The sequence below is a fragment of the Ambystoma mexicanum genome, chromosome 8, assembly GCF_040938575.1.
Source record: "Ambystoma mexicanum isolate Mex_15411 chromosome 8, UKY_AmexF1_1, whole genome shotgun sequence".
NCBI classification, from domain to species: Eukaryota; Metazoa; Chordata; class Amphibia; order Caudata; family Ambystomatidae; genus Ambystoma; species Ambystoma mexicanum.
The window spans coordinates 646,009,468-646,022,935 of NC_090929.1; the positions used below are offsets into that span (position 1 = coordinate 646,009,468).

Genomic DNA, 13,468 nt, shown 5'->3' on the forward strand with positions numbered 1-13,468 from the left:
CTTTTACTGTTCAGGTATCTCTTAGATGCTTGCAACCATGCTGTCTTCTTTGAGAAGGTCACACTTTTACTGAAGCTGGTATAACCAAGCCAAGAAATCTATATCTGTGTTCTGCCGTCTTGGTAAGTATTCAACCGTAAAACTGAACTCATGCAAATTAGAATCCATCCCTGCCAGCCTGAGTGTGTGTTTTCTCACACGTGAAGGCCCCAGGATGTTCACAAAAGGATCATGGTCTGTTTGAAGTTGAAAGGGTCCCATCCATAGGTATGTTGGTAATGGGTAAATGCCCATGTGCAGGCCTGAATTTCTCTCTCAATCGCTGAGTGAGAGACGTGGAAAGTGATGCTATGGTCCTTGTGGTCTGTCATGATTTCTGCATTGGGGCAGCTCCTAGCACTGCTGTCCACGTACACTATTGTCTGTAATTTGAATTCAAAAAGGCAAAATGTTTTCTTCATTGTTGCTTCTTTTACGTTTCTGATTGCCTCTTCATACTTCTCAGACCATTCATATTGAACTCCCTTTCGATTGGGTGCTCTCCTATATTCTGTGGTAGTAGAGAGGTATGTAACAAACTTTGCATAACACTCCTCTTTGTCTATGAATGACATCAACTGTCGACAGTGGAGCTGCTGCTGTCAGTTGGGTGTATTCCTTCCTTGTAGATAGAATATCACAGATATTCCTGATGTCTCTGCGAGAAAGAGGATTTGTTTCAGCAGTCACAGCCCTCATTTCTCTAAATGCTACAATAATTTGTCCAGCGTTTTGTTGTGCTCTTTTGATTTCCCATGGCAGTATGTCATCTTGAAAGTATTTTACCTCGTCTATGCCTTCCATTGTGATTCTCATTAGTCTATGGAAGACGGACGTTGAAGAGCACAGCCCAAATTGCATTCTCGTGTATGAGTAGACCCCAGATGGGGTAATGAATGCTTAAGTGCTTGGAATTCTCATACCTTCTTATCTGGTGGTACGCACTTCTCTTGTTCAGTTTGGCAAAGACTGAGGCACTATTTAGGGATTGTACTATCTCTGATATATTTGAAGTGGTAAGTCTTCACAGGTCACTTTTCTTGTGAGGCGTAAGATCGACGCAAAACCTTACTTTCTTTGTCTGATTTGTGGGTGACCACTATTGGGCTGAGTCATTCAGCGACTTCAACCAGTGCTATGACTTCTTCTTTGAGTTGTCACTGGCACAGTTCTAAAATAGTCTTTCATAGGCATTTCTTTTCTCCAAAGAAATGTTTGTGCATAGGTCTTGAGTGGAAGAAATACTGACTTGTGTGAATATAGGATGTCTTCTAGCTACAATGCCTTGACCGATATGACTCGCTCGCTTACGCTCGGGTAGTGCTTGATGTCAACCATCTGGTAGTGCAAGTCCTTGACTGGTCTGCCATGCTTGTCTATGTACATTCTGCCCGTTGTCGATCTGCTCTTAAATTTGATATCGCATTTCATGTCACTCACCAATATGATAACTTGACTTTGGTAGCTAAACTGTCATTTCCTAATTGCATGGATTTCTTGTTTGGCATAGTGTAAGTGGAGCAGGAACAAGCTTGCACCCTATTGCTTGCCTCCCTGTCTTGTATCTCGCACATGGCTTTCTTTACTATCCTGTTATGAACTGTATGGGCTGGTCACATTGTATCAGTGCTATGGGCAGTTTGGCAGCACCAGGCGGAAGGAATATCTCGGCATGGCGGCAGGGTGCTTGCACTATCTATGACTCCTTCCTGGAAGTGCCTATTTGAAGAAGACTATTTGTTGGTGTGACGCCTCACTATCTGAATCCTGTCCCGAAATTCTCTTTGTGAGCCACAGTTGTTCTTTCTTCGTAGCTTGATTTCTCTCCAGTATTCGCAGAACTTCTCCCTGTGTTCTCTCCACTTTGATGCCCTTCACACATTTAGACTGCACTCTGGCTCTGCCGGAGACCACTAACTCTGACAATTTACAAGCTTCCACTGCTGCCTGTACCGGCTGCATACGCATTCTCCTGCCCCCTTCCTCTTCTGCTCATAGAAGCTTCACAACTTGTCCCATATCTTGACTCCCCCACCCTTTGCCTTAAGGGAGAGTGGACTAGAAGGAATGTTCTCAATTTTAGAGTTCTGCCTTCCGCTTCAAGGATAGCATAGCTGAATATAAAGATGGAGCAGCAGGAGGGAGCTGCGGGGGATACGGTCAACACCTTGAATACCATACAGAAACAATTGGAACAAATGCTACTTGAAAAAACTCAGATAAATGACAGGTTGCAACTATACAGGTTCAAGTGCATGTGTCAGGTGTAGGCTTGTTTAAGGTAAGTGTCTCTCAGGAATCCAGAAGGAGTGCCACACGAACCAAAATAAGAGCAACTCTCTCCTAAAATTACAAGCAATAAGGAGAAATGCTCTCATTCAGGCAGGAGCGACTTATAGAACTGCACCCCCAAAAAGCTGAACCCAGGTACCAAGACTCAGGAACTGTAAGGGATGAGAAAGGTATATGATTAACCATTACTTAGTGGGCTCTTCTCCCCCAATTTTCCCCAAGGGTAGCACACCCCGATATGTGGATGGCCTACCTGAACTGTACTGAGTCTATCCTGAACCATCTATAAGGTCCTGGATGTTCTCGGGTTATCAAGGACAGCTATGTTAACTGCACAGAGCTTTCTTCTATCCCTCATGCCAGGGAATGGAATCACTCTATTTATATGTAGTCTCCAAAAACAAGAAAAACAAGACGGAACAAATGCTAATTCCCTAAAAGTTAATAGCTTTGGACTTCTTCCTCCAAGTGAAGCAATTACAAGACGCGGCACCCGGCAAGCTTCTCACTTATGACCAGAAGTGCTGCAGAGAATAATGTCGGGGATGTATGTCTCGACATCCTCCCTTTGGCAGCCATGTTGGATTGGAAACGTTCCCCTTGATATAGCCCATATGGATGTATGTGATTATTTTGAATACGAACATTACGAAGATGAAAATCTTGCATTCTAAATGTTCGTATTCGAAATAAGCACCCCACTACTACATGGCCTTTCTACACACTGCGCCCCCCACCCCCTTACTTACCTCTTGGCGGCACTCCTCGCTGTGTGCCGCAGAGTCCCTGCAGCACCACTTCCCTTAATTTCCGCGGATGTGAACCAGCGCTGCAAGGTCCTTTCCTTTTGTTTTTTTTTTTCTCCCCAAAACTTTGTTGTTTTGGATGCGGGGAACACCCCTGCCACCCCCGATTCCATTATAGCGAACAAGGGTGCAGAGGACACCCCCACAACCCCTGCTTCTCTTGTTCGCTATAATGAAACCGAATGGTTGAAATGTTCGGCATTTTCGGCTGTATGTAATTTTGGTACTGCCAGAATTCAAACGTTTCAACCATTCCGTTTTTTATTTATGATATTTTCGGTCGATACCGGCCCATATCGTGGCCATCTTTGAATGGGAACCACTCAATCTATTGCCTCTATTCTGTTTTGAACAGGATTGTGCCAAAACAGCGCCCGATGGCCGACATGTAACGCTGTGTCCACCATGGCTGCCAGATGCGACCCGGCAAAAGAGGAGCATGAAGACAAGAGGTAGGTGGAAACCTTACAGCTTGTAAATATAACTTTTGGGATACTGGAATGCCGGACAAGCGATCAGGGGATCAAGCTCCCCTTGCTTGAAAGATTTGATGGCTCACCTCACTCTTTTCAGACATTTGTAAACAAGTTTAAGATAGAGTTCATGTATCATTTTACCAAAACTAGGTGGCTTTTGTGTTGAACCTACTCACCAGTGAGGCAATAATATGGGCCAACCCTTACCTGGCACAGTTCGGCCCTGTTCTACACATTTTCACACAATTCAGTGGAAAATGGCAATTGATTTTTGCAGAGAGACATTTTGAAAATGCTCAAGAACCTGAATGGTTTAACCTAACCATATACAAGGGGCGTTGGATGTAAGAAGATATGTCGTCTGATTTTGCCAAATCTTGACTGGTCAGCTTGGAATGAATTTGCCTAAGCCTTGCATATTTGCTGTGGCCTCTGCAGTGATATCAAAAATGAATTGTCCCAAACTACGCTTCCTAGAACCCTCTCTGGTCTTAATGACATGGTCATCATCACATTGGCATACCTTCGGGAACACAAAGAGGAATGCTGGCGAGGCTTTGAATGGCCCCTGTGGGGAAGCCTTGGAGAATCAGCAATGCAGACAGAATAGATACAGTCTCGACCTGCCTCTCTGCTAGAACCTATGAAATTGAGGGCCAGCAACAGGGGACGTCTAGCCCCCGAAGAGCATTGCAGAAACCACGAAAATGTCTGCATGTATTGAGGTCAGTCAGGTCACTTCTTGCAAAATCGCTCATCTGAGAAACCGGGAAACCACACTCATAAAGGGGAGCAATGGAACAGGCCTCTCTAGCAGGTCCTGAACCCTGGCTCTCAACAGTAAGTTCATATTTCTACCATCCGCACACTCTACAAGCCTCCAACCAGAAACATGTAGAAGTCTTTGCTAAGTTGGACTCCGGGGCAGTACGGAATTTCAGAGGTCACTGATTTTCCAAAGAACTGGATTTCAAACTCCTACCCAAGGAACACCTTGACAGTATTTACACTATGAATGGTCGCAAGTGGTGAACAATCACAGCATATACCGTACACAGGTGCCCAAGATGTGGTCCAACAGCCATGAAGAAGAAATATGGTTCAGTGAAGCAGTGATCCTGCAGTAACTGCTGATTCTGGAATTGCCTTGGTATGTACAGCTCGGACCCCATATAGATTGGAAGAGCTTTTCTCTATCCATGCTGTACTACTGCTGCCAGACTAACCACCATATGCCCCAAGATCTGCCGAAAGAGAGTAATTCTATGAACATCGTTGCAGCTGCAGATATTGCAGCTGAATATCATCTGTTACCTGTAAGAAGTCCAAAATGAAAAGAGGCCGAATGTCTGCTTCCACACCAAGAGTACAACTACCCGATACACTTGCATCCAAGTGGGACTCTTTCTCATGTAGAATCTATGTATTACCGGGACCTGAAAAGGAAGCACTCACCAAATACATTACTAAAAGTTGGCAGAAGACTTTTATCCACCTGTTCAAATCTCCAATAGGGGACCCTGTTGTTCTTCTTTATAGACAAAATGGACACGCGTGCACTACCTTGACCTGAATGACAAGAAAAAAAGAATGAGTATCCTTTTTGGTCTCACCTCTCCTGAACCAAGTAGAAGAGACTGCATTTCATAAGACTAGACCTCAGAGGGGAGTACAATCTACTGAAGATATGGTGTGGGGATGGGAGGAAGACCATCTTCAAGAACCTGCTGGGTTACTACAAACACCTTGTCATGCCCTCTGGACTCTGCAATGCTCCTGTGACGTTCCAGAGTTTTGTAATGAGGTGTTTCAGGATTATCAGGCCTTTTATTTGGTGATATACCTGAATTATATCTTGATCTTTTCCCCGAACTGTCATATATATTAACGCGACATATGCCTGGTCCTCTAATGATTAAATAAAAAGAGATTATGGGGGTCATTATGACTTGGGCGGTAATACAGCAGTAATTCCACCTTGGCAGAATTACCATTACCACTGTGGCGGTAACAGTATTCAACAGAATTACCATTACAGCCGTACATTTGGCACTAATTCTGACCAGCGGAATTACCGCTGGCAGAAATAGCATCATTGCCGGAACTGGAAGCACAGTGGCAGCCGTTTTAAAAGACTCAATCCAATCTGAATCCATTACTTCCTGTAGCCATCCAGACCCACAGGACAGTGTAATCATGTGCCAGGATAAATCCATGGGGAAGGTGCCGGACCACAGGCTGAGGAAGCAAAAGTTCAGTGAGGCTGAGCTACAGCTCCTCACTGACGAGGTGGTGGCCCATGCCGAGGAGCTATATAGCTGTAAAACATTGGTGCAGCGAAAAGCAGCCATCTGGTCGGGCATCAGTGCGAAGGTAATGTGAGAAACCTGAAGGTGTCTCCCTGACTAGTCCCTGGGGATCTGTCATCCAGATGGCCAGGACACGGCCATCGCTATTGGATCCAGTTCCTGGGGGTGGACCAGTGGGAGATGATCACCTGGATGGGGGGTCCTCGGGAGTGGAAGTGGGACACTGACGGGTGAGACGCGGTATCCCCCGTCTTATAACATCTTTTCACCAACCTACTATGTAGGACACTCAAACACTCTACCCCCCTTTCCGACACAAACACTTTCGTACACCAGGAAAGACGACGGACAAACACCAGAGCCGTCTACCTGACTTGTCCCAACGTAAGGGTCGGACAAAGTCAGGCAATTGACCAGAAGCACACACACCTGACAGCCCTTTCCCTTCCCCACAGGGATAAAAGGTGGAGCACGAGAGCACAATACGAGCAAGGCAGACAGCACGACGAGAGAGCTAACTCAGCACGCCAGTTCAAGAGGAGGAGATAGACGGCATGAACGGACAAGGTGACAATGAGAGAAGCAATCTTGCCCTTTCCAACCAAGGCCTGTGAAACCTTTGCAGAAGGAATCATAAAACCGCGAACAATAGCGAGGGTCTGTTGCAGCAGATGTCAACGGTACACAGGGCCTCCTCCGCTGAAAACCAAGCCGAGAAGAGACAATTGTCTCTGCAGTACCTACCTTGACTCGAGAGAGAACAAAAGCCAATCGGTTCATCACAGCCGGTGAGTTGAGGGGAGAGCCGATAAGAAACTGAACTGTGTTGAACTACAAGTATCAAACGACTAACTGAACTGTGAAAGTATAAAGAACTGTTGATACCAAAAGGGGGAAAACCAGCAACAGACGAGTCAGGCACAATGTGGGTGCTCAGGAAACGCTGGGTGATTACCCGATTGTTGACTACTGTTACCAGAAGTTTAGTTTAGTTTATTATTTGTATAGCGCCGCCTGGCCCTAGGGCATCCAGGCGCTTGCGATGAATACAACAAGAATAATGAATACAACAAGAATAATGCAGCAGAAATGTACAAATCGATTACATATTTACAAATTTACAGTCTTGGTGCATGCTGGTGCGGTAGGGCTAGGCAGTTTCTTTGGATAGAAGCCAGGTTTTGGTGTTGTGTCTAAATCTGTGAAAGGATGGTTCTGATCTCAGCTCGAGTGGAAGTGAATTCCAAAGTTTGGAGGCAAGCACGGGGAAGCTGGAGCCACCTGCTTTTTGGAGCTTAAATCTTGGGATATTTAAGCAGTGTGTTTGAGCTGATCTGGTAGGGCGCGCTGGGGTGTGGTGCTTGAGGTTGTCGGATAGGTATCTGGGTGCTTGGTTAGCTAGGCATTTGTGTGTGAGTGAGATGGTTTTATATTCAATTCTTTGTGGTATGGATAGCCAATGGCAGGTGCGTCTGGCGTCCGAGATGTGTTCTTGTTTGGGTATGTTCAGGGCTGCTCGCAAGGCGTTGTTTTGTATGACTTGTAGTTTGTTGATGTTTTTCTGACTGGTTCCCAAGTATAGCGCATTGCAGTAGTCAACTTTGGAAAGGACTAGCGCTCTGGCTAAGGTGATGCAGTTGGATGGTGAGAGGTAAGGTCTGCTGGCATTGATAAGTTTACAAGTGTAAGCAGTGGCTGATGAGATGGAATTGATCTGTCTTGTCAGTGTGAGGGAGGAGTCGAGGTAGATTCCTAGGGTTTTGACGCTGTTAGAGACGGTGATGTTATTGCCATCTATGGTGAATGCTTGATAGAGTTTGTCGAGTTTATTAAGTCTGGGTTGGGAACCTAGGAGAAGAAGCTCGGTCTTGTCGTCATTAAGGCATAGGCCATGCTTGGCCATCCATTCTTGGATAATGGAATAAATGTTGTTGAGAGCAGTGAGGTCAGTGGAGTAGTCGCCTGTTAAAGGGATCAGTATTTGGGTGTCATCTGCGTAGTTGGTGTAGATGACACCCAAGCGGTCCAGTATGTCAAAGAGGGGTTTCGTGAATACATTGTATAGAGTGGGGGAGACGCAGGAGCCCTGGGGGACACCGCAAGTGACTGGGGCTGGGATGGCAGAGGCTGTGGGTGCGAAGACTCTCATGGATCTGTTGTTAAGGAAGGAATGGATCCATGCGTTGGCGTTATCTGAAAATTTGGCTGCTGAGGATAGATGTTTGCAGAGGATGTCGTGGTTGACCAGGTCGAAGGCGGCCGATAAGTCAAGGAGGAGAAGGAGGGCTAGTTTACCATTGTCTTTAATGTTGTCCATCTGTGTCTTAAGGTCAATCAGGGCGGTCTCAGTGCCGTGTTTGGGGCGGAATCCTGATTGTCTGAGTCCTAGTAAGTTATTTTTCTCGAGGTGGTTCTGTATCTGGAGATAGGCAGCTCTGTCAAGGATTTTTAGTAGGAAGGGTACAGTCGTTATGGGTCTGTAGTTGGTGGGGACATTAGGGTCAAGGGTGGGCTTCTTAAGTAAAGGAAGAACCCAGGAGTCCTTGAGGTTGTTGGGCACTATGTTGGAGGTGAAAGATGCGTTGATGAGGGAGGTGATGAAGGGAGCAAGTTGTTTGGCAGCATCTTTAATGATAGGGGCTGGGCAAGTGTCGCCTTGGCATTTGGACGGTTTAAGAGAGTAGATTATTTCTTCAACCTCTTTAATGGTTATGGTGGAAAACTCAAAGAGGTTATTGTCATCATTTTGGGGGGTGGTGTGGGTGTGTGTAGAGGGGGTGATGTTATCGGAGAGGGTGAGGCTTTCTTTCTTTGTCAGGATTTTGGCTTGTAGCGTGGCAATTTTGCCTAGGAGTGCTTCCTGGATGTTCGTGCACCAGTGGATGTCTTTGTTGCAAGTGTCTGGAATGGGGGAAGGTGATTCGAGTTCTCTCAGGATATTGAAGAGCTCTTTGGTATTAGATTTGGCGTTGCTGATTCTTTCATTGTACATGTTTTTTTTAGACTGGATGATGGCTGATTTATAGATGTTCGATGCTAGTGCGTAGGATGTCTTATTAATAGTGGATGGTGACTGTTTCCATGCTAATTCAGCTTGTCTTTTGGCTTTGCGGAGTGTTTTTAGTTTGGGGGTGAACCAGGAATTGAGGTGTGCTCGTGGTTTGGCTTTCCGAAGCTTGAGTGGTGCTATGGTATTTATGGCCTTAAGGATAGTTGTGTTGTATAAATCTACTAATTCAGTAGGGTTGGTCATGGTGGGTGAGAAGTCGATGATGGGTTGGAGTAGCGGGAGGAGTTTCTCTATTGTGATATTTTTGTTGTTTCTTGTGAGTGTGGGTGGGGCATTGGAGGAGGGCCCTGGTGTTTGAGTGCCTTTGTTGATGGTGAAGGTAATAAGGTGGTGATCGGTCCAGGCGCATGGAGTGTTGGAGAGGATGGTAGTGTTGCAATTGAGGTCAGCTATCCAGTCAAGGATGCGGCCTTTGTTATGTGTGGGTTGTGCGATATGGTGGGTGAGTCCTAATTCTGAAATAGTGTTGGCGATAGTGTGAGCTTTGTCATCTTTCTCATCATTGAGACCTAGATTAAAGTCTCCTAGGATGAGTAGTCGAGAGTTAGGTTTGATATTGTTAGAGAGTAGAAGGGCTATGTCGTCATTAAAGGATAGTATGGGGCCTGGCGGTCTGTAGATGAGGTGGATGGTGATAGTGCTTGTGTGCGTAGTGGATAGTTTGAGGGTGAGTAATTCCGCTGATGTCAGTGATTGGTTTTGTATGTGTCTAATGTTGATGGAACTTTTTGCAATAACGGCTACTCCACCACCTTTAGCTGTTTGTCTGTCTGCACGGTAGATGGTATAGTCATTGGGTATAGCAAGTGATAGAGAGGGGCCAGATGCTGGGTGGAGCCAGGTCTCTGTAATAGCTATGAAGTCGAGATCATTAACGGTAATAATGTCGGCAATGTCTAAGGCATGGGCGACTGCAGATCTCGCATTGATGAGTGCACCTTTAATGGTTTCGGTGGTGATGCATGATTTTTTGATGTGGGTGCGGGGGGAGGGTGCGATCAGGCCGTGTGATATCTGGTCTGTCGGAAGTGTAGGGCGTGTGCAGTGAGGGGCAGATTTGGTAAAGGTTATGTTTTGTTTGTTGCCTAGATTGGGGAAGGATGCGGGTGTGTGTGTTCTGGATCTAAGTCGGGTGAATCTCGATAATCCTGAGCAGGGATAGGATCTGCTGGTAGTGAGGTTCGTGATAGTGGGTTGGCCGATGGGAGTAGTTTGTGATGCTTCTTGGGGGCTGGGGGTGTCTGCTATGCGATGAGAGTCAATGGAGGAGGTAGGCTGGAAGGGGTTGATGTTGGGTAGGAAGGGGGTGGGGCAGGGTATGGGATAATGTCTGGGGCAGGCTAGTCTGCTGAGGCCGTTAGGGTGTAAGCGAAAGTGTGACCCTGTACAAGGGGTGTCATGGGGGACCAGGCAGAATGGGAACATAATGAGGAAGGTCCAGGTTATCATTTCTGAGTTTAGAGGGAACTGACGCACAAAATAGTCAGAGAGAAGCTAGTGCGCAATGTTAGTACACAATGGTGCTGCAGTGAGGGTACTAGCGCAGAGAATCGGAGAAATGCTAGTGCACAGTGCTGATACCCAGTACTAATACGCAGTGTAATCTAGGCGACCATAAGGCATTACACAATGTCACAGTAGTCTCTAAGCGACCATAAGGCACTTACACAATGTCACAGTAGTCTCTAAGCGACCATAAGGCACTACACAATGTCACAGTAGTCTCTAAGCGACCATAAGGCACTTACACAATGTCACAGTAGTCTCTAAGCGACCATAAGGCACTACACAATGTTGTCACAGTGGTCTCTAAGCGACCATAAGGCACTACACAATGTTACAGTAGTCTCTAAGTGACCATAAGGCACTACACAATGTCACAGTAGTCTCTAAGCGACCATAAGGCACTACACAATGTTGTCACAGTGGTCTCTACGCGACCATAAGGCACTACACAATGTTACAGTAGTCTCTAAGCGACCATAAGGCACAACACAAGTGGTCACAGTGGTCTCTATGCGACCATAAGGCACAACACAAGTGGTCACAGTGGTCTCTACGCGACCATAAGGCACTACACAATGTTACAGTAGTCTCTAAGCGACCATAAGGCACAACACAAGTGGTCACAGTGGTCTCTACGCGACCATAAGGCACAACACAAGTGGTCACAGTGGTCTCTACGCGACCATAAGGCACTACACAATGTTACAGTAGTCTCTAAGCGACCATAAGGCACAACACAAGTGGTCACAGTGGTCTCTACGCGACCATAAGGCACAACACAAGTGGTCACAGTGGTCTCTACGCGACCATAAGGCACTACACAATGTCACAGTAGTCTCTAAGCGACCATAAGACACTACACAAGTGGTCGTAGTGGTCTCTCAGCGACCATAAGGTACTACCCAATGTGAGCAGTAGTCTGTGTTATACCGTACTGCGAGAACAGGGTTCAGTGAAGGCTTGAAACAGTTCAGGTTGCTGGCTGGAACAGTTGAAAAAAGGTTGCAGTAAGGGGCGGTATGTTACCCCAGAGGAGATGGGCAGGGGATCTAACCCTATGCTCGGTGGTGTATACAGGCTAGAGATAGGCACAGTGCACAGTGCCTTCGAGGTGGGCCGGTTCGGAACCTGCTGGCTTGTGGTTGGCTCCCAGTAGAGGAGAGGGGCCAATCACGATGTTTGCAGGGTAGCGGGGCCGGATGGAGGGCTAAAGATGCGGCGGACAGCCATCTTTAAATGGTGTGAACCTCAGGGCTGGATGCACTTAGAGTGCATTAATGGGGCAGATCCTGGCAGGAAGGGCCGCACTGGGCAACGCAGGAGCAGTGCGGATATTACTAAATAATTTGCCGCGTGTTGCCTTCAAGATGCACGCTCGTGCTGTAGCCAGGGACTCGTGACATACCTGGTGTCAGCAGCTCCAGCAGTAGATGGAAGGAGCTCCTGCTCATGGTGGCTCTGGATTGGTAAGGGCAGAGCAAGAAGGCCTTGGGAAAGACAAAAAGGGGATCAAAGTGTGACCACTAATTTCTCTGATCACTCTTGACATTCTGCAGTACCTCACTCTGGGGGTCTCACTGGTTTACTGGGCTGCAGAACCTTTTTTCCCTATCTAGTCAGAGGCATCTGTGTTTCTGACTTTCAGTTTAATTGCGGGTTCCTCCCCACGGCAGTTTGCCCTATACCTAATTTGGTCACTTATCGACCTGAATTTTTGGTTGTATCACATGGTTTGTTGGAGCTATTCTCCATTGTTGGGAGGGTGGGGGTAGATGTTTTGGGAGGGACACAAATTGGGACGGATGGCAGACAGCACTTAGCACAGCTCACTTGGGGGCAGCTCTGGTGGCTACTAGTTTTAAGGTACTGCATCACATACCTAATGGCTAGCAATAACCACACTTCACAGGATCTCACACTGTCCACGCTTACATGGAATGTCCAGGGCTTAAACTCACCAATCAACCGCAGGTCTATCATGGCAAAACTCATTGATCTCTCCCCATCAGTGGTCTTTTTACAAGCGACTCACCTTTTGAGAGCTGATGAAAAAAGGTTCATACATTTGCATTTTTTGCCCGGGTTCTTTGCTACTAGTGGGTCTAAGAGGAGGAGCGTAGCGGTCCTATTTGTGAAATCCACTCCCTTCACGAAGTCTGGGGAGCTGTGCGATCCCAATGGCAGGTACCTGGGGGTCAAGGGTCAGACATGGGTAATATTTTTTAATTTCTGCCGGCCTATGCCCCCAACGATCGGCAGGACCTATTTCTACAGGATCTCCAGAGTAAGCTACTCACATTCACAAAAGATCCCTGGTCATTGTGGGGGACTTTAATGTTTTGCCTGACCCTAGCATAGATAAGACCCTACTGGTTATCAGGATTGATTTCAGAAACTCCTTAGCCCTCATGCATCTCCTTTGAGAGCTAGAATTTGTAGGTACCTGGAGGCTGAAGAATCCAGCCTTGAGGGGTTATACGCGCTGTTCTCATGTGCACTTGGGATATTTGCGCATCAACATGCTTTTGGTGTCCTCTTACTTGGCCCCTTCTATTTCAGATCCATGTCATCGCTCTTTCTGACCATGCCCCGGTTTCTTTTTCTCTCTTTGTTTCGGGACTCTGATCCCGATTCGGAGGCCCTGGAAATGTTACAACCCGTTACTTAAAGACAATGTTATCCACCGGGAGATCGGGACATGCATCGGCACTTACTTTGATGATGTTTGATTGACCTACTCACGGATGATGTTACCCGTAGCACAGTCTGGGACACCATGAGGGCGGTAATCAGGGGGGAGGTCATGAGTCTCACCTCATCTTATTTGAAAATAGTGCTCGCTTGCGGAACGACTTGGAAGATGAGGTTCGACTGAAAGAAACGGCACATAAGCTCTTGGGTCCCCTCAGATCGTGGCGTCTCTTGAATGTGGCGAAGGCCAAACTTAACACCAACCTGGCAGAGCGCATT

At 46.7% G+C, this 13,468-nt stretch overlaps 1 protein-coding gene across 2 annotated transcripts in view; it reads left to right on the forward strand.

Moving 5' to 3' along the window:
• The window catches only part of TMCO4 (transmembrane and coiled-coil domains 4), a 1,142,020-nt gene that overhangs the window by 52,406 nt on the left and 1,076,146 nt on the right, over positions 1 to 13,468 (forward strand). Inside the window, exon 2 of one of the 2 annotated variants that reach the window (XM_069610379.1) lies at positions 3,493 to 3,589. The exons of the other annotated variant lie outside the window; for it this stretch is intronic. Within the exon in view, the coding sequence (XP_069466480.1) occupies positions 3,543 to 3,589 (47 nt within the window). The 5' untranslated portion in view covers positions 3,493 to 3,542. The remainder of the gene's footprint in view (positions 1 to 3,492; positions 3,590 to 13,468) is intronic. 2 annotated transcript variants of the gene reach the window in all.